The following is a 24,444-nucleotide window of genomic DNA, read 5'->3' on the forward strand; positions in this document are numbered from 1 at the left end:
AGGAATTAGGGGGATGTTGGCCCAGAAACCGGGAAAGGGAATAACACTCGAAGTGTAAATGAGAAATACTCAAGTTAATAAAAACAAAAGTCATATGTTAACAAAAAAATCTTGAGTGTAAAAATAAAAAAAATAATTTAATTAAATAAATAAATAAAAGAATTCTCTGGTGGAATTTTTGGCATCACTTAAGTAAATTATCATATCATCTGCAAGTAGTGATATTTTGACCTCTTTTTTTCCCATTTGTATTCCTTAGACCTCCTTTTCTTGTGTACTTGCTCTGGCTACGACTTTAAATACTATATTGAATAGGTAGGGAGAGTGGGCAACCTTGTCTAGTCCTTGATTTTAATGGGATTGCTTCAAGTGTTTCTCCAATTAGTTTGATGTTGGCTACTGATTTGCTGTACATTAATTTTTATTATGTTAATGTATGGACTTGAATTCCTGATCTTTCTGAGACTTTTAGTATGAAGGGGTGTTGAATATTGTCAAATGCTTTCTCAGCATCTAATTAAATGATCAAGTGTTTTTTTTTTCCTTTGAGTTTGTATATAAAGTAGATTACATTGATGGATTTCATATATTGAACAATCCCTGCATTATTGGTATGAAGCTTACTTGATCATGGTGAATGATCATTTCGATGTGTTCTTGGATTCCGTTTTCCAGAATTTTATTGAATATTTTTGCATCGATATTCATAAGGGAAATTGGTTTGAAATTCTCTTTCTTTGCTGGGTCTTTGTGTGGTTTAGGTATAAGTGTAATTGTGGCTTCATAGAATGAATTTTATAGAGTTCCTTCTGTTTCCATTTCATGGAATAGTTTGGAAAGTATTGGTGTTAGATCTTTGAAGGTCTGATAGAATTCTGCACTAAACCCATCTTGTCCTGGGTTTTTTTCTTTTTCTTTTTCTTTTTGGTTGAGAGACTTTTAATTACTGCTTCTATATTTTTAGGGGTTCTGGGACTGTTTACATGGTTTATCAGATCCTGATTTAATTTTTGTATTTAGTATCTGTCTAGAAAATTGTCCATTTCCTCCAGATTTTCCCATTTTGTTGAGTATAGGCTGTTGTACTAGGATCTGATAATGTCCTGAATTTCTTAGGTTCTGTTTTTATGTGTCCCTTTTTGTTTCCGATTTTGTTAATTTGGATACTGTCTCTATGCCCTCTGGTTAGTCTGGCTAAGATTTTTATCTATCTTGTTGATTTTCTCAAGGAACCAGCTCCTGGTTTTGTTAATTCTTTGTATAGTTCTTTTTGTTTCTACTTGGCTGATTTCAGCTCTGAGTTTGATTATGTTCTGCCATCTACTCCTCTTGGGTGTATTTACTTCTTTTTGTTCTAGAGCTTTTAGTTGTCCTGTCAAGATGCTAGTGTGTGCTCTCTCCTGTTTCTATTTGGAGGCACTCAGAGCTATGAGTTTTCTTCTTTGCACAGTTTTCATTGTGTCCCATAAGTTTGGGTATGTTGTGCCTTCATTTTCATTAAATTCTAAAAAGTCCTTAACTTTTTTGTTTTTTTTTTCTTGATCAAATTATCATTGAGTAGAGCATTATTCAGCTTCCATGTGTATGTGGGCTTTCTCTCACTTTTGTTGTTATTGAAGACCAGCCTTAGTCCACAGTGACCTGATAGCATACATGGATTTCTTCAATCTTCCTGTATCTGTTGAGGTCTGTTTTGTGATCGATCGTATGGTCTATTTCGGAGAAGTTACCATGAGGTTCTGAGAAGAAGGTATATTCTTTTGTTTTTAAGATGAAATGTTCTATAGATATTTGTTAAATCCATTTGGTTCATAATTTCAGTTAGTTTCACTGTGTCTCTGTTTAGTTTCTGTTTCCATGATTTGTCCATTGCTGAGAGTGGGGTGTGGAAGTCTCCCACTATTATTGTGTGAGGTGCAATGTGTGCTCTCTAGACAGTTCATCAAAGCACTATAAATAGCTTCATAGTTTGCAACAATATAAATTACAAGAAAGTGTAAGAAATAATTTTGCAACAATTTAAATATTCATTAGTAAAAATGATCTGGTTGGTGAGATGCAATTAAAGAACTTGTAGCCAAGCCTGACAACCTGAGTTTGATTGCCAAAGCCCACATCCTGGTAACAGATTATTGAATCCCAAATATTCCTGGGTCTTCACATGTTGTGGTCCATTGTACATGCATGGCTCACCCTGTATTTTGTGGTGCATAAAAACATAACTGAAATACAGTGTATGTGTAGGAATCATGGAAATGAAAGTATGGAGTCAAAGTCGTGTCCTTTCTTAATATTTATGTATTCTAAGAAGAAAACCTGCATTATTGGTAAAGTATAATAAAGGATTTGAATTCAAATACCAAAATGCTATGCAGAACATTTGTTTCAGACTAAGAAAGAGTGTTCGCCAGTTTCTGTTGCTAAGGCTCTTTCATTTTCATGCTGAGGCAATGGTAAGTGACTCATATATTTTGAGTGGCAGAAATTAGTCTCAGTGGTTGGCACAGAAAGGTATGCCTATAATGAGGTCAGCTTGACACAAAAGTTGCATGCCTCAGACACAAGAAAATCCTCTTTATATCAATCATTGCTGGGTTTCCTCATTTTGTTTGTTTGTTCTGCATTAAACACTGAGAGCCCTTTTAGGTGATCTATTAGATATTATTGTATGTCTGTGACATGACTGTATTCCAATGTCACTCCAGCTTCCGTTGGTAGCCAAAATTTGGAGACAAAATCGTGAAAAAAATGTGTCATTTTACCTACTATAAGATGTGATTTAATGTCTACAGATTCTGAATGGCCAAAATGTGCTACTATAAAATATTTTTTAATATCGATACATCTTTATTTAATTTCTAATATGTCTGATACTGATATTTCTGTCGCTCACATACACCTTTCAGTCATTTACATTGAGTGTGTGGATGTCTGTAATCTTTTGTTTTAATTATAATTCGAACTATCATATTCAGGCTATTAATCTGATAATTCATTTTATATATACTTTCAAGTAACAGTTATACAATTGTTAAAACAATTTTTGACTACTATTATTGCTGACAATCTCACAGAAAATACATCTCATTCATTTTCACATATGAAGTATGTTTACTTCTGCAGAAAATTTAGTTGTAAGGTTTTTTTTATTGGAGAAAAATATTTTATGCTCACTGACTGCTTCTGTCATTCCTTTCATTACAAGGCTGCTCACCTTCTAACTTATTGGCATTTTTCTTTATGGGCTTTTGTTTAGTTTATTTTTCTTTCCTATACATCAGTTTGTATTTTTAAAAGAATAAAAGTTTTAATGTCAAACCTCCTCATTAGTTGCCTGTGTACTCTTTAGCTATGGCTTAGTAGCTACTTCGTAGGTAGAAAATGTTCTCTGAACTCACCCAGTGTCATAGTTACTGCATTGACTGCATAGGGAGTGGGTGGGTTTATGGTATGAAAACTTTTTAGTTTCTCTGGCAGGGTTGCACAGTTTAGTTTTTATATTGCTTAAAATTCCACAGGACAGACTTCATTACTTTCTTCAACAAATTTTAACTTGCATTTATCCACACATTTAAATTGCAATGTTAATTTTCCTTGGAGTATATTGTATTGGTGGTTTTGCAATAATTTCATATATGAGAATAATGTATTTTTATGATATCTATGTCTAACTCCTCTTTGCCCTAGCCTCTCCTTTCAAATTTATGTTCTTTCTTTTGATAATTATTAAAGTTATCTCTCTCACTCCCTCTCTCTCTCTCTCTCTCTCTCTCTCTCTCTCTCTGTGTGTGTGTGTGTGTGTGTGTGTGTGTGTGTGTGTGCAAACCCTTCTGAGTTCATCCATGTGTCCATAAGCTCATATGTACATATTTATAGTGCTCACCACTTGGGCATGGCAACCTTATCAGGGTCTTAATCCTGAAAAAACTAATTCTCCCTCCCTGAAATTTGTAAAGGCAATTTTGACTACTTGTTATCATTGTTATTTATTGTTTGATCATTTTAGAACTTGCTTTAAATTGTGACTTTGCTTTTCAACACTTTGACGCTAAGAAGCTGATTTCTGTTGGCATTCTTTTTGTGATCTACACTTTGGCACGTATTCTTTTACTCTGGGAAATTCATGGTTTGGCATTCCTTTTTCTCTTATTCTGTCGTCTTTGCTTTTATGAATCCAGTTATGCCCTGTTTGCACCTCTCTATTCTTTGTTGTTTGGCTCTTATGTGTTTTTGTATGTTTACCTCCCCAACTCTTTCCTATCCATTGTTCAGAACAGGTTTTGGGGGCTTTGTTTGTTTTTGATCATTATTCCATCAATCTATCTATCTATCTGTCTATCTTTCTATCTATCTATCTATCTATCTATCTATCTATCTATCTATCTATCTATCTATCAATCTACCTACCTACCTACCTACCAATTTATTTGGTTATTTTATACAGTCTGTTATTAGATGTGTGAAATTTAACAGCATGCATTTTTTTTATAATTTTGTTATGTTTTGACAAACTTCTATTTGGTGACACAGTGAACATAATTGTCTGCTGGTGTGCATATTCTTTTTTATCTATTTCTCATTTTTATTGGATTTTTTTATTTACATTTCAAATGTTATCCCCTTTCCAGGTTTCCCCTTCAGAAACCATGTTCTAACTGGACTGTGTGAGAATAGCTTTCAATGTTTGTATTTTTATATGGAGTCTAGATGTACTACTGATCAAAAACAAGCCATTATATATGAAAATGTGTCCCTCTATTGTTGACCATAAGGGCTGATTCTATGTATTTTGCTATATGGTTCAATTGGCTCAGGTATAATTGTCTTTCTTTGGTTTGCTTCTTACACTGCAGATTTTCAGAGGTCAGCTGCATACCTGATAATCAGCCATGCGGAAAGGCTCCCTTAGCCCTGTAGAAGTTTTGTTTGGACCCCTGGTGTTCTCTCTGTACAACTTAGGACTTAAGCTAATTCTCTTTGTGTTTTCTGCTCTAGGTCATTTGGGATCCTCTATCCCCAAATATTATTGTTCTTGTCCTACCAGATTGTCCAGATCATTTAGCTGGGTTTCCTGAGATTTGGCCCCCTTAAATTTTCTCAGGCCTTCCTCCTTTTTACTAAGAAGGGACAAACACATTTAGAGAATGGATGGTTGGTCCCTAGACTATTACCTTAAAGTTGTTGATTCTCTCTAGATCTTGGCACCTCTGAGCCCTGGCTATTTGGTTCCATGGCTTTTTCTGTGCCTCCAAAGCTATTCTGTCACAGTTAGAAGTGAATATAAAGACATTTGATTAATAAATCATAAGTCAGGTTAGTGTTGCCTACTGGTAGCTCTGTGGCAATTTGCTTCTTTACACATGAACTGCTTCCTAATGCAAGGAAAAAAGCATTCCACTAACTGGCATGAAAATCAGCACAGAGGTAACTACATTGGAAAGCAGTTTTATTAGATGTGTGCAAACCATAGTGTGAGGGCTCAGAAAAGGAGCATCTAGCACTCCTGATTGTTGGGAGTCAGGATGTTGAGTCAGAAATGCTTCCTGGAAGTTCTCCCCATATTCTAAGCAGGGCTTTCAGACGTTCGGAGTCGTGGGTCACAGTTATATTCTATTTAACAAAATACAACCCTGTCATATTTATGTGGAACATTCAATTCTCATTGCTAATTAAGGTGCTAATTACGAGTGGAAACAGTAAAATGTGTTTGAGGATGTAAAATTTAATTTAAAATTTTAATCATCACAATTGATTTCTCCATAGGTGTTCAAAGCGATGAACATCCCACAGATCAGAAGCCCGTTGCTGCCTCCTCCGGAACATATGCCGGAAGCTTACTCAGCAAAAATTGCGCTGTTTGGAGCTGGGCCTGCGAGTATAAGCTGTGCCTCCTTTCTGGCTCGACTGGGCTATTCCGACATCACCATATTTGAAAAGCAAGAATACGTTGGTGGCTTAAGGTAATCCCTAGATTAATTTGTGTATTTTCAATATCAAAAATACTGAGGTGAAAGTCCCTCAATTTTTGGGATGGGCAGAGCTACTTCAAGCTTACAGATGGAATCTATCTTACATGGTATTTTCCAAAACACTCAAATTCCGATGATGTCATTCACTTGAAAGTTTGAAGTTGTATTTAAGGAAGATTGATGTATCAATTTCTCTATCTTCTTCTGAAGTTGCCGATCTCAGGGAAAGTTTGTGGTATTAGAAACAAAACAGGAATTTTTTTATCACCGAAAATGTTTTGCACAATTATTTTAATTTATATGAACTACTACTTTTGCCATAAATGTTCACTTTCAGAGTACATTTTATAGTGTTTTTCTACAGTCAGTGTGTTTTCAACATTTGTTATAAGTCTGTATTATTATTGTGAATGAAGATTTAATCAGATAATTATTATATCCCACGTAGACCAAAAATGATGATAGAAACTGATCACTGTGTACCAATAAGCGAATGTAAAGAAGGGAGCTTGCTTTCCTAAAACAGATTACACATGTACTATGTTTAGGCTCATAAAATTTATTTGAAATAAGAAATGGATATTGCTTATAACATCTGGTATAAAATAAAAAAATTGCATGTTAACCTTATTATATCTTTATTATATCAATCAAATTGTTATTATCATTTCCAAGTCACTTGTATTAAAATTCACAGATTTTAAGTTACAAATGTTTGAATTATGTTTCTATAATTAGCACTTGAGAGTTCTGTAGCTACTTTACTCTTTGTTAAGCAATGACTTCATCATATTTGATAGTCAGAAAATAAGTTTAATTTTGACAGGTTTATGATACTTTTTCTGTTTCTTGGTATCTATAAAATGGGTAATAAATATATAAATTTAAAATTGATCAGATGATTTTCCTTTTTTACTATTAATCATTCCATTCACTTATATCTCAACTGATAGTCCCACTTCCAGGCTGCCCCTCCACAAACTCCCCATCCCACATTCGCCCGCTATCCCCTCCATTTTGCTCTATGAGGATGCTTCCCTACCCACCCATTCTCTCTGGCCCCACTGCTCTAGCATCCCGCTATGCTGGGGCATCAAATTTCCACAGAACCAAGGGCTTCCTCTCCCATTGAAGTCAGACAAGGCCATCCTCTTTAACATATGTATCTGGAGCCATGGATGCCTCCCTGTATACTCCTTGTTGGTGGTCTAGTCCCTGGGAGCACTGGCAGTCAGACCAGCAGACATTGTTTTTCCTATGGTCGCAATCTCCCTCCGATCTCCCAGTTCTTCTGCCAGCTCCCCAGTGGTTTTCCAATATTTCCAGATAATAGGGAATTATCAAAGTGCTCTTTCTTTGAGATAAACTGTAATGTATGAATCATGTATACCTTTCTATCAGGTATTTCGTCATACTATTTGATTCATTAAACAAAACTACATGACTCTCCAAACAAAAGCCTCACAAAATAGGATAACCCCATAGGGAGCATCAAAACCTTAAATCATGCCGATGGTGGAGAAATAATAATTTTATGAGTTGACTACTTACTTATCGGTATTGAGGAATTCTCATTTTTAAAGTTTAGTCGAGGAAATAAGTTTCTCTATTTAATTTTGCTGTGAGGATGCTGGCAGTCTTCTCAGTGCCATTTCTCCCCAGCTTTATTAATGAGGAAGAGCATTATGGATGACGACATATGTATAAACATGGCAGGTTCCTCATCTCCCGTTATACACATCAGTGAATATGTGAGTTAATTTTTAAAGTATGAGCATAATTGTTGTGTACCCTGGTAGATGAGGGAAAATCTTTTTGCCCCTTAATTGCATTTTCACAAGAAGCTGAAAATGGAAGCAGCCTTGTCTGGGGATTATTATGGGCTGCCAATTTTAGTACATGATTGTGGTTCTTAGCATCTCTGTATTTAGTTTCCATTCGAATGTGGAGTAATTTATATAAATTAGCACTAAATGTTTGTTTTTATATATTTGAACATTTTTACTGGGAAAGACTTCTTGAAATTCGTGGTTAAATATGCTTCTTTTCCTCCTGTTGTTTTAAAATGTTGTTCTCTTCTCTTTGCGTCTTTCTTTTTTTTTAATTAATTTTTTTATTAACTTGAGTATTTCTTATTTACATTTCGATTGTTATTCCCTTTCCCGGTTTCCGGGCCAACATCCCCTTAACCCCTCCCCCTCCCCTTCTTTATGGGTGTTCCCCTCCTCACCCTCCCCCCATTGCCGCCCTCCCCCCAACAATCACGTTCACTGGGGGTTCAGTCTTAGCAGGACCAAGGGCTTCCCCTTCCACTGGTGCTCTTTGCGTCTTTCTAATTCTTGGGCACAATACTGGGTAGGGAGCTCATCCTCCTGTACTGTCCGTGGTAGGGGAACTCTGCATCACTGTGGAAGACTAGGAAGTCATTGCAGAGCTAAGAATGACAACCCCAAAACTTCCGTGTGGGTTTATTTTCTCCCTTACAGAGGCCTCTCGGTCTCTTTCAATATCAATGTAAATATTCTAATCTGGAAGGCATCAGCTTCATTTTGTACTTAATTCTGTATTTTTGCTTCTCATGCATTCACGCAGATTCTTTTATATCTTAAAAATTAGTACAAAATCGCTTTTAAATAAATCATAAAAGTCAGTAAAATATATCTAGGATAGGATCCCCGATGTACTCAGGATAATCAGTTGTTTTAATAAAATTACCAGGTATTTTGCATTTGTTTTTAACCAAATCTTTTTTAATAGAAAAAACTTGAAAGATTTTAGACTATGTCAAAATTTTTAAAAAGTGTGACATGACAGTAACTCCCATGACGCTGGCAATTGTGAGGTAGTACAGGAATATCAGGAATTCAAGGTCACCTGCAGCTGCATAATTCATTCAAGGCCATCCTAGCACACATGAGAACATATCTGAACATAAAAAAATTAATGATGGAAAGTTTTATTAAGTATACACATATACTTCTTGATTTCTAATTTTTATTTAATATATATATATGTAGTTATTTTGATAAGTAACATACTCAGGGAAACACTGGGTCTTTATTTTAGTGTTTAAAATGGTTCTTTCAAACCCTACTGTCCTGTTACATATATGCATGTGTGTATTATTTCATGATGATTGGCAATGTAACTGTTTCTAGATGAAATATGTACAACAGTAAAAACTATTTTACAGTGTGTAATACAATGTGAATTTAAGGACCAAGACTTATCCAGTCACGAGCTGAAGCAATGTTTTGACATGAGACGCATGCTATAAAATGAACTGAAAATAATTGATACTGATACATTCCGCTATGCATAAGAAGCATCCACGTACAAGAAAGGCAATTTTCTAATGTTTCTGTCACCCATCTGTCTGTAGTGAAGAATTTATGGTCACCACAAACAAAAATATATTTTTTGAAAGTTCAAATTGTTAATAGAAAACAAAAGAAAAAAAGAAAATATTTTTCTAATTACAAGAAACTTGGGAAATAACCATTTATATCCAATTTATCTTCTATCCTTCTGAGTCCTTCTGCTGGCCCCAGAGTTTATGTCATTTATTCCCATTGTTCCTAATAGATCTGTGTAATTATTTAAAATTCTGTATCTTCCAAGGATTCTCTTTCTTAACATCAGATGCTCACATTCACACCCTGTCCATTGTTTTTCTTTTTTCCTTCCTTCCTTCCTTCCTTCTTTCCTTCCTTCCTTCCTTCCTTCCTTCCTTCCTTCTTTCCTTCCTTCTTTCCTTCCTTCTCTCTCTCTCTCTTTCTTTTTTTCTTTCTACTTATTCACTTTACATCCTGCTCACTGCTCACTGCTCCCCTCCTCATCACCCCTTCCTCAGTTCTTCTCCCTATCCACCTCCCTTTTTCTGAACAGGTGCCTCTTTGGGTATCCTCTCATGTTGGCACTTCAATTCTCTGCAAAGCTAGGTGTGTCCTCTACAACTGAGACCAGGCTAGGCATCCCAACTAGAATACCATATCCCAAATACAAGCCACAGCTTTTGAGATAGCCCCTGATCCAGTTGTTTAGGACCCACAGGAAGATCATATCTGCTACATATGTGCAAGGAGGGCTGGGTCTAGCCTGGGTATGTTCTTCGGTTGGGGGTTCAGCCTTCTAGAGTCCCAGGGGGTCAGGTTAGTTAATTCTGTTAGTCTTCCTATGGAGTTCCTATCCCCTTCGGACCTGCAATTTTTCCTCTTATTCCTACATAAGAGTTCCCAAGCTCCATTCACTCCTTGGTTGTAAGTGTCTGCATCTGTCTGAATCAGCTGGCAAGGGGAGCATTTCAGGGGACAGCCATGCTAGGCTCCTGTCTGCAAGCATAACAAACTGTTATTCATAGTGTCAGGGATTGGTGCTTGTCCATGGAATGGGTCTTAATTTGGGCTTCTTATTGGTTGGCCGTTCCCTCAGGCTCTGCTTTATCCTCAATCCCTGCATTTCCTGAAGACAAGATAAATTTTGTGTCACAATTTCTGTGTGAAGGTTGATGACCCTATTACTCCATTGGAGTTCCTGCCTGCTACAGGACGTAGCTTCTTCAGTATATTCTTATTACTTTGTGTTACAGCTAAGGATACCTCCACTGATTCTGGGGTGCCTCCCTTTTCCCAGGTCCCCGTCCTGTCCTGGAGATGCTCTGACTTCTGTCAGTTGTAGATCTCCATTCATTCTCATGGCCATCTGGCCCTCTCACTATCCCTCCACACACCTGATCCCGACATCCTCATTCTGCTCCCAATCTCCGTTCTCACCCAGTTCCTTCTCTCCATTTGTCTCTTAATAACCATTTTATTCCCCCTTCTAAGTGAGACTCAACCACCCTTGCTCGGTCGTTTCTTTTTGTTTACCTTCTTTGGTTCTGTGGAGAATTTTGTAGTTATCCTGTACTTTATAGCTAATGTCCACTTTTAAATGAGTACGTACCACGCATATCCTTTTAGGAATGGGTTACTTCACTCAGGATAGTATCCTCAAGATCTGTCCATTTGCCTGCAAACTTCATGATGCCTTTGTTTTTACTAGGTGAATAGTATTCCATTGCTTAGATTACCACATGTTCTTTATCCATTCTTCAGTTGAAGGGAATCTAAGTTGTTTTCATTTTCTGGCTATTATGATCAAAGCTGCTAGGAACATAGTTGACCAACTGTCTGAGGTATGGTGGAGCATCTTTTGGGTATATGCCCAGAAGTATTATAGCTGAGTCTTGAGGTAGGACTATCCCTAGTTTTCTGAGAAAATGACAGATTTCCAATGTGGTTGCACACGTTTGCACCCCCAACAACAATTGAGGAGTGTTTCTCTTGTTTCACACCCTCACAGCATGTGATATCTCTTGAGCTTATAATCTTAACCGTTCTGATGTTGGTAAGATGGAACTTCAGAGGGATTTTTGTTGTTTGCTTGTGTTTGCTTTTTGTTGTTGGTTTGTTTTTCTGATTGGCATCTCCTTCATTAAGCTTTGTCATTCCTGGGTGGCTCCTTCATCTCAGTTTGCAATCAATCACCAAATGTGGAAATCAACTGTGTGTACCCTTTGGTGTCCTGAAGTTGTGTCTGGTGAATGAACACTTTCGTAAATCCCCTAAATATTCTCCATCTACAATGTCCACTGTGTGCTGTGTCTTGGTGTAGCTGCCAAGTGGCTTCATTATTAATCTTGCTAAAGGTATTTCTTCTGGCTCCCGAATGAGATTCTATCAGTCTTCTACATGTAATTATTCCATGATGCCTATATCCCAGAAATGAGTTCAATCCAAATGAGCATATCACTTGAGACTAGATAGTTATAGATATTTTACCTTTCCTCTCCTACCTCATTCCAACAATAGTTCTTAAGACACTTAATACGTGCTCTTAATTTAGGCTCAAAGGGATTCCTAAATGATCTAGGCTGAGTGGTTTTTTTTTTCTCTTTAGGTTTGTCTAGTTTTGGACAGTCAGAAAATAGAAAGCAGACTAAATATACTTTTTGTCATCAAATAATAGATACAGAGCATTTTGGTGAAACAGCATCTCATTGATGGATTGCTTGCAGAAAAATCAACTTTACCATCATTCTCATGATAATATCTCTTCTGATTAATGAAGAAAATGCTGGGAGTGTCCTCCACAATTGACTCTGGAAATTTATTCTTCACATTCTTGTTATTAGTTTCCACAAATTAAACATTCATGTTCAATATATATTTATATGTAAATACAAACAGATATACATATACATGAAGATTCCATATGACATTGGTGTCCACAGAACTGAAAAAAAATAATGTGAAGGAATAATTTCATTTTACAGTTAACATAGGGAGAGAAAGAGTAAGGATATAATGAAAATCAAAACTGAAATGGACTAGAGACTAGAAAAACAAAAACAACAACAAGAACAAAACCCAAATCCACAGTGTTGTGTTCTTGAAAAGATAAAGAAAAATAATGAAACATTTTAGCTGGATTATGAAAAATGGAGATAGAACTAAAAAACAAAACCATTGATTGCCAAAAGATATGACATCTAGTACCAAAGACAGAACAGGGGGATTTATAATAATAAATTCTACATAAAATATTGAATAATCTAGAATAAATCATTGAATTCTTGGAAATCTGTAGCTTACAAAGAATCGAATCATGAAGAAGCAGAAAAGATGAATAAGCCAATAAATATGGCAGAAATAGAATAGGAACATTAATTAAAGTTTTGTTATTAAAAATCCCAAGACATGATGTCTTCCCTGCCAAATTTTTCTCAATATTAATTTTTTCAGTTCAAACTTTTTAAAAAATATTTTCTTACCATCAATGTAGAACATTTAAATACATTATATGGGGTAAAATTAAAACTGCACTGAGATATGATAAAAATGTCTCTAGTAACCTTGGATATAAAGATGGTCAACTAATTATTGAATCCAGTTGCACTTATGAGAATTATTCATCCACCGTTCTCTTCCTATCTCTTTGTCCTCACTCTGAACCTTAACCTGCGTCTTTAGGGGTCTCTTATGTATAGTCATAGCATCTGCAAACAGGTATACTTAGACTTCTTGTCCCAAGTATATTCTTGTATTCTTTTTATTCCTTTACCTTGTCTTATTGTTCAGTCTAACTGTGAGACCTAATTAACAAATTCAGTGAAGTTGAAGGGAACAAGATAAACCCATAAAAAAGCAGTAAATTTTCTGTAGATTAACAAGAAAATATCTAAAAGATTTATAAAATCATAGTCAAATTATAAAAGCTACATACATACATATATATCATAGAAATGTATATAAATAAAAGAACGATAAACTATTGATGGAAGTTACTGCATAGAACATGAGAAAATGAAGACATTCTACATTCATGAATTGGTAGAATATCATAAAGATATTCATGCTCCTGAAAGAATACAATATCATCTCTATAAAATTCTACTAGACTTCAAAAATAGAAAAGTATTCTATAACTTATATTGAAGCACAGAGGAAACTGAGTAGACCAAACAATCCTGAACTAAAAGATTAAGCTTGACCCAACCTAATACATAACTCAAAACTAATGCTTGAGCTAAGAAAAAGACTCAGGATTTTGTAACTCAGAAATAAATTCACAAAATTTTAGGTAGCTAGTATTTTAAAAGGACATCAAGAAAACAATATGTGTATGCCATAATTAGAAAAGGTAGTCTTTTCTACACACAGTACTGGAAAAATTAGGTATACTCATGCAAGAGAATAAAAGTAAGTTTTTAGTCTTTAAAAACGACTTTAAAATGGATTGGCATTAAAGATAAATGCTGAAACTATGAAACTTTTGAAACATTAAAAAAAAATTCAGTACATTTGCCTGGTCGTTGTTTCTTGAATAAGGCTCTAAAGCAAAGACACAGAAATCGAAGTTCAAAAAATACAGTTAAAAATGTTTATGCATAGCAAATAAGACAATCAGCTATTTCAGAGGATAACCTACAAAGACGGAGAAAATATTTACTATATGTTCATAAGGAGTTAGTGAGTTTTGTTTTTAACTTTTATTTTTTACAGTCCAGTTGTTACCCCTCCCTCCCTGTTCATCCTGCCCTCCCACATATCCTCATCTCATTCTTCCTCTTCCTGTCTCCACTAGACCTCCCCACTCCCTGGGACCTCAAATCTCTCAGGGTTAGTGCATCTTCTTTCACTGAGGCCAGACCAGGAAGTCCTGTCTCATGTATGCTGCCTGGTTGGTGGCTCAGTGTCGGAGTTAATGTTTATAAACTATAATGGACCCAATAGCGAGAAGTCATATTGTGTTACATCTCACATGAGAATTGTGAATGTCTGTCTATCAGCCAAATGACGTGAACCATCAGAGACATTCATATCAAAGCCTCGGGGGGACAGTTACTCATATCTGTTTGGATGAACATTAACAAAATAAAAAGTGCTAGAAATTATTCATTTACATGTGAGTCTAGATAAATAAAATTTAGCTCTGTGTATACTGTGAATTGATATTTACTCTGATAGTTTAATATATAGAGCATAGGATTATTAAGTCAATCAACTCTATAATGTGAAGTGTTTGAATTGCTTTTGACTAATATTATATTGCTTGTTTTCTATTTCCTTTACTTCAGTATTAGCTTCTCTATTACTTTTATGACATAGGACACCTTACTGTGTCAGGAAAAACAATGTTTGTCTTCCTAAGTGGTTACACATGATGTAAATAATCATGGGAGCTTATTTGTCCCTTTAATGGTGATCAGTAGAACGAGTTGCGTCATATTTAACAAGATTGATAAACTTCACTCCTGTTCTCCCTTTTCCCGTTTTTCTTTTTTGGTTCAGCACTTCTGAAATCCCTCAGTTTCGGCTCCCATATGATGTCGTGAATTTTGAGATTGAGCTCATGAAGGACCTTGGTGTCAAGGTGAGTAGGAGACATAACATCTGTCTGTAGCTTGCAAAGGAAGAATGGGGAAAGTTCCATGCTGGAGCTTAAGGGCCAATGCTGTGCATTTTAGGAATGGACAGTTAAAACTATCTTAGGCCTAGCAGAAAGATACTTCCCCTTGCTCAGGGCATTTGTCTGTCTACTGTCTGAATGCCACTAGCCTGGAAAAGGGCAATCAATACTTCTCTTCTGGCACACCTGCATGTGATTAATTGTCTGTAAGAAACACATTCCTAAATAGCTTTAGGGTTTCAGTTCAGCCAAGGGAAGGATTTGCTTTCTTTAATCATGTTTTGTGCAGGCAAGTTGTGAGCTCTCTGAAAGACTAGCATTTAGCATTTCAACACTTGGATTATAGTTTCTTCCAGAAATTTATTTTCTTTATTATGTGCATCATGATATTCTTGAAGGTCTGACTTTTCTCAACATATACAATGAATTCATGAAGAATGGTATGCTACTAATTTTTTATTTTTCTATTCAATAAATTTTGTGTTCTTCTTTTAAAGATAGACAAGATGTTAGCATGCTGTACTTTCAAAATATAACCTTAGATAGCCTAATTTTCCATTACTACTATTATTCTGTTACTTTTCCTCTTCTATTGAACATATTTCTATTGTGTTTAAAGATTGTTATTTTCCATAAAGCTCAATTGATTAATAATGTATCACAATTTGCTTCATTTCTGTCTCCAAGAGATATTTTGAAAAGCAACCAGCAAGCATTCTATAGATTTTGCTTTTACTATGAACTAAAAGTTATCACTAATGAGGAAAAAGACTGTTTTGGACTTTTGCACTTGTTTCTACTTATATGTTATTTAACATTGTTGAGGGATGAACTTTAACACAAAATTACCACACAAATGTTCTGACCACAAAAGAATGCAATGTAGATGTGTGCATCATAACAGTAAGTCTTAATGACCATGGTGTTCAGATAGATGATTTATCAATGACTAGGTACAAGGCCATATTCTGGAAAATTCCTTAAATGTATTCCATTTTGAATTGAAATTCTTACCTGATTTTTACTAAACAAACAAAATATTTCATATTAAAATTTCATATGAATGTGTTTCATATTTTTACCAGTCAAAGATAAATCAGGAATTTTTAAAAAGTATTTTGAAAACAATATGAAATATTGATGACAAGTGCCTATAACTCCAGCATCCTGGAACCTAAATAATTATTTTTTTACAGAATGGACTATTCTCATTACTTTAAAACTTATATGAGCATAGAATTAGGCAAAGTATCATGTGAAGAAAACAGTTTATCTACAGCCATATGACTTTGTAATTTTACAACTATGCAGCTTAGGCAATGCCTAGCAATGCTACTATCCACAGTCAGAACCTGTTCATAAAGTGTGTGGCTTTTGTTTAAGTACCATTATCTATATTTTCATAGAGCATTTCTGAAATATCGTCTTTAGAATGTTGCACATAGAAGCTATCACCATTTCAGATATTGGATTTTTCTTTTTTATTATTTATTCTCCTCTCATATATTATATACCAAACACAGTTTCCGCTCACTGCTCTTCTCCTAATCCCTGCCCCAACACTTCCTTCTGCCCCAAATCTACTCTTCCTCCTTTTCCATTCAGAAAAGAGCAGCCCTCCCAGGGATATCAACCAAAGAAGGCATACCAAGTTACAATATGACTAGGCACATACCCCTTTTTTTTACTGTCTATTGAAAGTTTTGTTGGTGAGTTTGTGTCCCAATTCCTCCCCTGGAAGCTTTCCCTAGTTACAGAAGATGTCCTGTTCAGACTCCATACCCATGAGTAGTGTCACTTTGATAGATTCCAGGGAGCCCATGCCACTAGGTTTATACCTCACGTCTGGAATACCCCAATTCCAGTCATCTCTCTCATTATTCTCTCCTTCCACCTGCCCTACTTGATCCCTCCTGCTTCCAACTCCCCAGCCCAAGCAAACCTGCAAAATATTTTCTATTTCCCCTTTCTAGGTAGATCCCTCACCCACACCCTTAACTTCTCTGGGTCTGTGGATTGTAGCATTGTTATTAGGCACTTTATGACTAATATCCACTTATAAGTGAGTATATGCCACGTTTGTATTCTGTGTCTGAGTTACATCACTCAGGATGATTCTTTTCTGGTTCAATCACTTGCATGCAAATTTCATGATGTTGTTATTTTCTAAACAGCTAATTAATGCTCAGTTGTGTACATGTGCTGCATACTTTTTATCCATTCTTCAGTCAAGGACCATTTAGGTTGTCTACAGTACTTGGCTATTATGAATAAGGATGCTATAAGCACAGTTGAGCAAGTGTCTTTGGTAAAATGGAGCATCCTTTGGGTTTATGCCCAAAGAGCTCTATTTCTGGGCTTTGAGGTGTATCAATTTCCAATTTTCTGAGGAACTGCCATATTGATTTTCATGGTGGCTATACAAATGGCAAAGACTTTTGCTGAGAGACAATATTTCAGCCAGTTTACAAAGGCTGAAAGGTTATCAAGGTTTCCATAACTGAATTTCAGTATAGATTTTTTTTTGCCAGTGTCAGTAACTCTGCAAATTTTGTTATTATTGTTGAATTTGTTAGCCTAGATTTAGACATGTTCTTTCTGAGGTTAAAAGAATTATCTCACTTGAAGTTGTGATTTCAATTGCTTTCACATTTATAAACTGATGTTTTCTCAACTGTCTGAGAAACCATGCTTTGGTTTTCATAGTTATCATTATGTATTTAAAAAAAAACCAAAAACAGTTCTCAAAGTTAGTTGTTTTCTTTGATTCATTAGTAGATGATCGGGTCTTTTTATGTTTCCCCTGTTATTGTTTAAAACTTTTTGTTCACACACTGAAAACATAAGATTCAGGATAAACCAATGACCTTAAATATCTTCATTATTAAACCTACAAAAATGAAAAGTAGATAATTATACAACTCAAACGTTAAAAAAATACATTTCATGAGTTTCTTATAAAGAGGCAATGTGTCATCAGTGGTAATACATAGAAGAGCATCGTACTCTGGGCCCTCTGTGCATGCTAGTTGTTGTCATTACTAAACTAATAAATATAGTTCTTCTATGATTCATAATTAAGACTTTATATATTGGAAATATAATGCTATCAAAACCCAAAGTGGCTTACTAGGTTTTGTGATTTTTTTTTCTTCTCTGTGAAAAGGGACAGAACATTAACCTCTTTTTCTTTCTGGGTGTTGATATACTGGAACTTATTTTGCATCTGGGCTCCCTACACTTCGCTTACTGGCTAGTTCTTAATCAGGTTCATAGCCGACCTTCTTTGGTTAAGGAATCTTGAATTCACCAGCATACTGCCCAGCCTTCATGGAGTCATCATAGTGTCGTTGGATCACTGTTGGACTCTACATGAAGCCAAAGTTCTTCGTACACACATATAATTACTAAAGTTTCCATATATGAGAGGTGGACTATAGCATTCCCAAGTGTTAACTGTTCCTGACTCGTTTTCGAAGTCGAGTAGTCAGTCTCCATTCACCAAATCAATGGCCACATTTGGAGCCTCCACGGGCATATCAGTCTGCTTCAACAATTATGCCACATATGTCACCTAGAGTTCAGTCAGGTCTACACTATATTGCAACTCTTCAATAGTTTGCATTCATCCCGTGGGAACTATCTAATCTCAGTAAGGGACAGGTTGCTGAAGTCAATGGAGATTTGATGGGTACTGGTAACGTCTCTCCCTCTCCTACCTACATACTGGATATGATATGATGCCAGAGAAACTGACTCAGTCAGATTTCTGATATTTGCATGCGGTCTTCCCAGCTGTGATAGCTATTTCAACTCTTACTTTTCAGACCAGAGATACAGTTGGGGATTACTTAATTGACAAGTGTAACAATTTCAATTATGTGTTTGGAGAATAGGAGACTGATCACTGACAGGGTCAGTGTTTCTGACAGTCCACTGGGGCACAGACTTTAGTCAGGCTCCATTTTATCTTTTGCACAGGTCCCTACTATATGTCTCCAGGTATCAGTGTCAATAAAGATCATGTGCCAAATAGCCCTTGAAATGCATGGTTATCCCTATTTCCCTCATGCACATTTGCCAGGGTAAATGGCCCTCATTCCTTATGGAGAACCAGGGTAATTTTTGTAGTATTTATACTGCAGAGTTCTACCTAGGAGCATGGTGTCTCTCTTGTTCAGCAGGTTTCCACCAGAAAAAAATGAATCGGGAGATGTTCAGTGGTCAATGACACTCACTATTGAACCTGACAATTAGAGTTCTATCCTCTGGGTCCTCATGGTCAAGGAGAGAACTGACTTCTGAAAGTTATCTTCCATACATGTTACATACCCCTTCAGTTTCCCTCTAAAAATAAGTATAATAATATTTTTACTGAATCATCTTTGAGACCAACCAAAATATTGTAACATGTACTCAAAGTGACTACTCTCTCCCTTTGATTTCTTCATATTGTATGAACAATATCCCCTATGGAAATCTTACATGTTGTAAAGATGTTATTGGAATTTCCAATATAGTACACTCTTGACTATGGCTACAATGAGTCCTTACTATCAGAACTGCAATATGCACACTAAACACATTATTTTGAAGTATAGTTTTCTGTATAATTCTCTCATTTGATGTTTTAAATCTTTTTGACTTTTAGGTATCCCTTATTATCTTGTTATTCTAATATTATCTCAGGCACCAAACATATACTTTCAACGTATACTAGGAGAGAACTTTGTACAAACGTTTGTTTACCTTTTTAGTCTCATTTTTTAAAATTAGCATCCAAAGTAATAGGGTTCCTTAAGGCATTCCCATATCTACTTACTATGGGTAGATTCTTACCATCTCTTTGCTGTGCCCCTCCAGTTTTATGTCCCATCTGTTTTATTACTCTTCCCACTCTTTCCCCGAAAAAGAAAGAGAGAAAGAAAGAAAGAGAGAGAGAGAGAGAGAAAGAAAAGAAAGAAAGAGAGAGAGAGAAAGAAAAGAAAGAAAGAAAGAAAGAAAGAAAGAAAGAAAGAAAGAAAGAAAGAAAGAAAGAAAGCAAAAGGAAGAAAGAAACAGGCTCTGAGTGAATGGTCCTTCGGCCTCTGTTCTAAACTTTGCCTCCCTATTCCCTCCCAAGGGTATTCTTGTTCCCCTTTAAAGAAGGTGTGAAGCATCCGCATTTTGGTCATCCTTCTTGATTTTTCATGTGTTCTGTGCATCTAGGGTAATTCGAGCATTTGGGCTAATATCCACTTATCAATGAGTGCATACCATGTGTGTTTTTCTGTGATTGGGTTACCTTACTCAGGATGATATTTTTCCAGTTCCCTCCATTTGCCTATGAATTTCATAAAGTCATTGTTTTTGATAGCTGAGTAATATTCCACATTTCCTGTATCCATTCCTCTGTTGAAGGGCATCTGGGTTCTTTCTTTCCAGCTTCTGGCTATAATAAATAAGGCTGCTATGAATATAGTGGAGCATGTGTCTTTGTTATATGTTATATCTTTGGGGTATATGCCCAAGAGAAGTATAGCTGGGTCCTCAGGTAGTTCAATGTCCAATTTTCTGAGGAACCTCCAGACTGATTTCCAGAATGGTTGTACCAGTCTGCAATACCACCAACAATGTAGGAGTGTTCTTCTTTCTCCACATCCTTGCCAGCATTTGCTGTCACCTGAGTTTTTGATCTTAGCCATTCTCACTGGTGTGAGGTGAATCTCAGGGTTGTACAGAGCCTGCCCCACATGTGGCCCATACATATACAGCCACCAAACTAGGTAAGATGGATGAAGCAAAGAAGTGCAGGCCGACAGGAACCGGATGTAGATCTCTCCTGAGAGACACAGCCAGTATACAGCAAATACAGAGGCGAATGCCAGCAGCAAACCACTGAACTGAGAATAGGACCCCCGTTGAAGGAATCAGAGAAAGAACTGGAAGAGCTTGAAGGGTCTCGAGACCCCATATGTACAACAATGCCAAGCAACCAGAGCTTCCAGGGACTAAGCCACTACCTAAAGACTATACATGGACTGACCCTGGACTCTGACCTTATAGGTAGCAATGAATATCCTAGTAAGAGCACCAGTGGAAGGGGGAGCCCTTGGTCCTGCCAAGACTGAACCCCCAGTGAACATGACTGTTGGGGGGAAGGGCGGTAATGGGGGGAAGATAGGGAGGGGAACACCCATAGAGTAGGGGAGGAGGAGGGGTTAAGGAGATGTTGGCCTGCAAACTGGGAAAGGGGAATAACAATTGAAATGTAAATAAGAAATACTCAAGTTAATAAAGATGAAAAAAAAGAAACAAAGAAACAAAGAAAGAAATAAAGAAAGGTAGAACAAAAAAATCTTGTACCTTCTTATGGTTATGAGATCATATCTAGTTTCTTAGTTTGTTTCCAAACTCAATCTCTCCATATATATATATATATATATGATAGATATATATAGATATATAGATAGATAGATAGATAGATAAATAGATATAGATATAGATAGATATAGACACATATTTATGTATATATATGTGTATATGTATGTATTTATATATGTGTACATATATATATATATATATATATATATACATACACACACACAGCTATATATTTATATAGAGCTATGATCCAATGGTAAAGACAAGCATACTATATTTGTCTTTTGGAGTCTGGTTTATCTCATTTAATAATAGTAGTTTCCAGGTATATATGCTCTTCTATCATTTTCGTATGATTTTACTTTTATTGATGGCAGAATAAAATTCCACTTTGTAGATGTACCACATTTTTATTATCCAGTTGTTTGTAGATGGACATTATGGTTTAGTCAATTTTCTTGTTATTTAATTGCTATAGAAGCAATACACAAGAATGCACAAATATCTCCATGGTAGAATATAGAATCCTTTGAGCATAGGTCTAGGAGCTGAAAACTGGATCGTGGCATAGTTCTTTTTCTTACTAGCTTGATTTTAATTAAACTGACTTGTCTACATTTATCCCATAAATAAAATATGTTAGTGTCCTAATTATTTCTAATTTCATTAAACAAACTGGTTCACTAGAACTTTTATAGTCATTCTGTTCATTTTTATGTAATTTACTTTTAATTAATCAACAGATATATAATATCGTTACTCAAAATGCTGTTTCTTACAGATAATTTGTGGTAAAAGCATTTCCACAGATGAAATGACTCTTAGTACTTTGAAAGAAAATGGCTACAAAGCTGCTTTTATTGGAATAGGTGAGTACTTATTTCTAAATATCTTTTCATTTAAATTCTAGTGTTTTTTCTGACAATATTTATTAGAATAACTACCTTTAGACATTTCCTTAATGGGAACCATTTCTTCCACGATGGGCACACCATAATGACCTGATGCACACATGTATTTTGTCATTGCATGCCTAGTTACTCTGCTTCATGTGCATTGCAAACAGGTTTTGCCTAGCAATGTGTGTCTTCAACTTCTTTCTTGACATTGGAAGCCCCATGAGTGGGCTCTAAGATGTAAAATAACCTCTATGCTGTAATAGTCCAGAATCTGGCTGAATGCTGTATCTTTCTTACAATTGACTAATAACGTAAGGCAGAGTTGGCATTATTCTATGTTCATTTTATGAAGTACCTAAGTCTTTTGGGACATATCTCCTGAATGTAAACATTGAATGTAAATGAAAGTAAAATATTGACTTTTCAAACAATTTCCCTTCTACTTCTTATTAATGAGAGACCAGAAAAAAAAAACAAATAGCTAATTAAATTTAGTCCTATGTCAAGATAAGTTGTTTTATTTTGATTTTTATTCCATATTATACTCTTAAAAATTCTGGCTTGTAAACTGAGCATATTAAATTGTTACTCTTTTTGATGAGTTTCATCTTTCAGCCCATCTTCTTAGACTCTCTGAGCATGAAGTCTTTCCAGAGGCAAATTTCCTCATATAATTCAGTGATTGCACTCTAGGTAGTACTCATTTGACCAAAGACAGAAGATTCATTGTGTTTGTAAAGTCCACTCACTATTAATGCTTTTGTGTTCACCAAATTTTTCCTTTGAATGACAAAACTGAAGCATTGGCACCACATTCAAGGGAAGCTGTGTATGTAGAATTTCATAAAATCACAGGCAATCTGCCATCTTTTCTGTAGCATTGAACCTCCTTTCAGGACTTGTGAGTGCCATTGTATTCAATATTTTCTATCATTTACATTAACTGTAGTTACCAGTCTATATACTAGTAATGGGAATGGGAAAATATCTGATATTCTTCCTAGGTTTTCCTTTCAAAGATATTTTGATATAGATCTGTTTTGCAACTTCATAACTGTTTTGCAACTGAGAACTGAGATATAGCATGTATATCAGTAAAGTATATTTTATGATCCCATAAATATTGGTCCGTAAGAACTTCTGATGCTGTTTGCCTTCTTATGTTCACAAATTCTTGGCCCATGATTTAGAGAAGAATTTGTGTCTTTTGATAAAATTAAGTAACACTAAAATTCTCCATTGAGTGTTCTACAGAAGATGTAAAAGATATATTTTTCACTATTAGTAGAAAATCGTAGAACAAATAAACCCATCTGTAGTGGTATTGGACTATACCACTTTGGCTCCTGGTGGTTCACAAGCACTCACCCATCCAGGAGCAATCTCAATCTGGACACACACACACACACACACACACACACACACACACACACACACACACAGGAGTGCACACACCAGTTAATTTTTTGACATGTTGTGACTAGCTCAAACCTGGGCACTCCTAAACCTTCCTGTACAAGCAAAATTCTCCCTTCTAGTACTCCTGAGATCCCAAACATATTACCCCAGGCCCAATCAGGGAAGTGGCCAGTCCCAACCTTTTCCCCTGAGTCAATGCAGTTAACTTTCTTCCTTTTCTCCAGTTTCTAGCTGGCACAAGTCTACAGGTTTTGCTCCCCTCTCTCTCTGCCCACCCATTGGCCATTGGCTCTTTATTGATGATCAAAAACCAATTGGGGGAAAGGACCTTCAGTGTTTGGACAGGAAGATCCGCAATTAATTCAAAGCATTAGAACCATTTCCCAATACCCACCCATCTCTTTTGGGCAGTTCAATGAAGAATGTCTGTACACAGGAAATAGGGCCAGTGTTTATTGAAAGAATTCCAAGTTAAAAGCATAAGAAGTCCAGTAGTAGAATACATTGAAATAATCAAATGATTAATTACATCTCGTGAGTTGAGCAGAATAAAATACCTTCTATGTGAAAGAATTGATGACATTTCAGGTTTTTCTTTGATTTCTTTCTCTTAAGTTCTTTTATGTTGTTAGGGTTTTTTATTTTTTTATTTTATTTATTTATTTATTTTTTTTTTGAGCTGCATGTTTAAACCAGGGCTCTGCAGGAATGCAATACGTATGATGTGTAGCACTTTCATGTTTATGTTGTACATTTTCAGGCTGAAAATGAATCCTTTGACATTTTGGCATGATGTATGATGTGCAGCCCATTCATGTCTATGCAGAAAAATTCATGCTTTG

At 35.8% G+C, this 24,444-nt stretch overlaps 1 protein-coding gene across 1 annotated transcript in view; it reads left to right on the top strand.

The window, feature by feature from the left end:
* The window catches only part of Dpyd (dihydropyrimidine dehydrogenase), an 864,105-nt gene that overhangs the window by 217,935 nt on the left and 621,726 nt on the right, over nucleotides 1-24,444 (top strand). Inside the window, 3 exon segments of the mRNA NM_031027.2 lie at nucleotides 5,764-5,960; nucleotides 14,804-14,885; nucleotides 22,066-22,153. Coding sequence (NP_112289.2) covers nucleotides 5,764-5,960; nucleotides 14,804-14,885; nucleotides 22,066-22,153 — 367 coding nt within the window.

This window comes from Rattus norvegicus, chromosome 2 (genome assembly GCF_021556685.1).
Source record: "Rattus norvegicus strain SHRSP/BbbUtx chromosome 2, alternate assembly SHRSP_T2T, whole genome shotgun sequence".
Classification (NCBI taxonomy): Eukaryota; Metazoa; Chordata; class Mammalia; order Rodentia; family Muridae; genus Rattus; species Rattus norvegicus.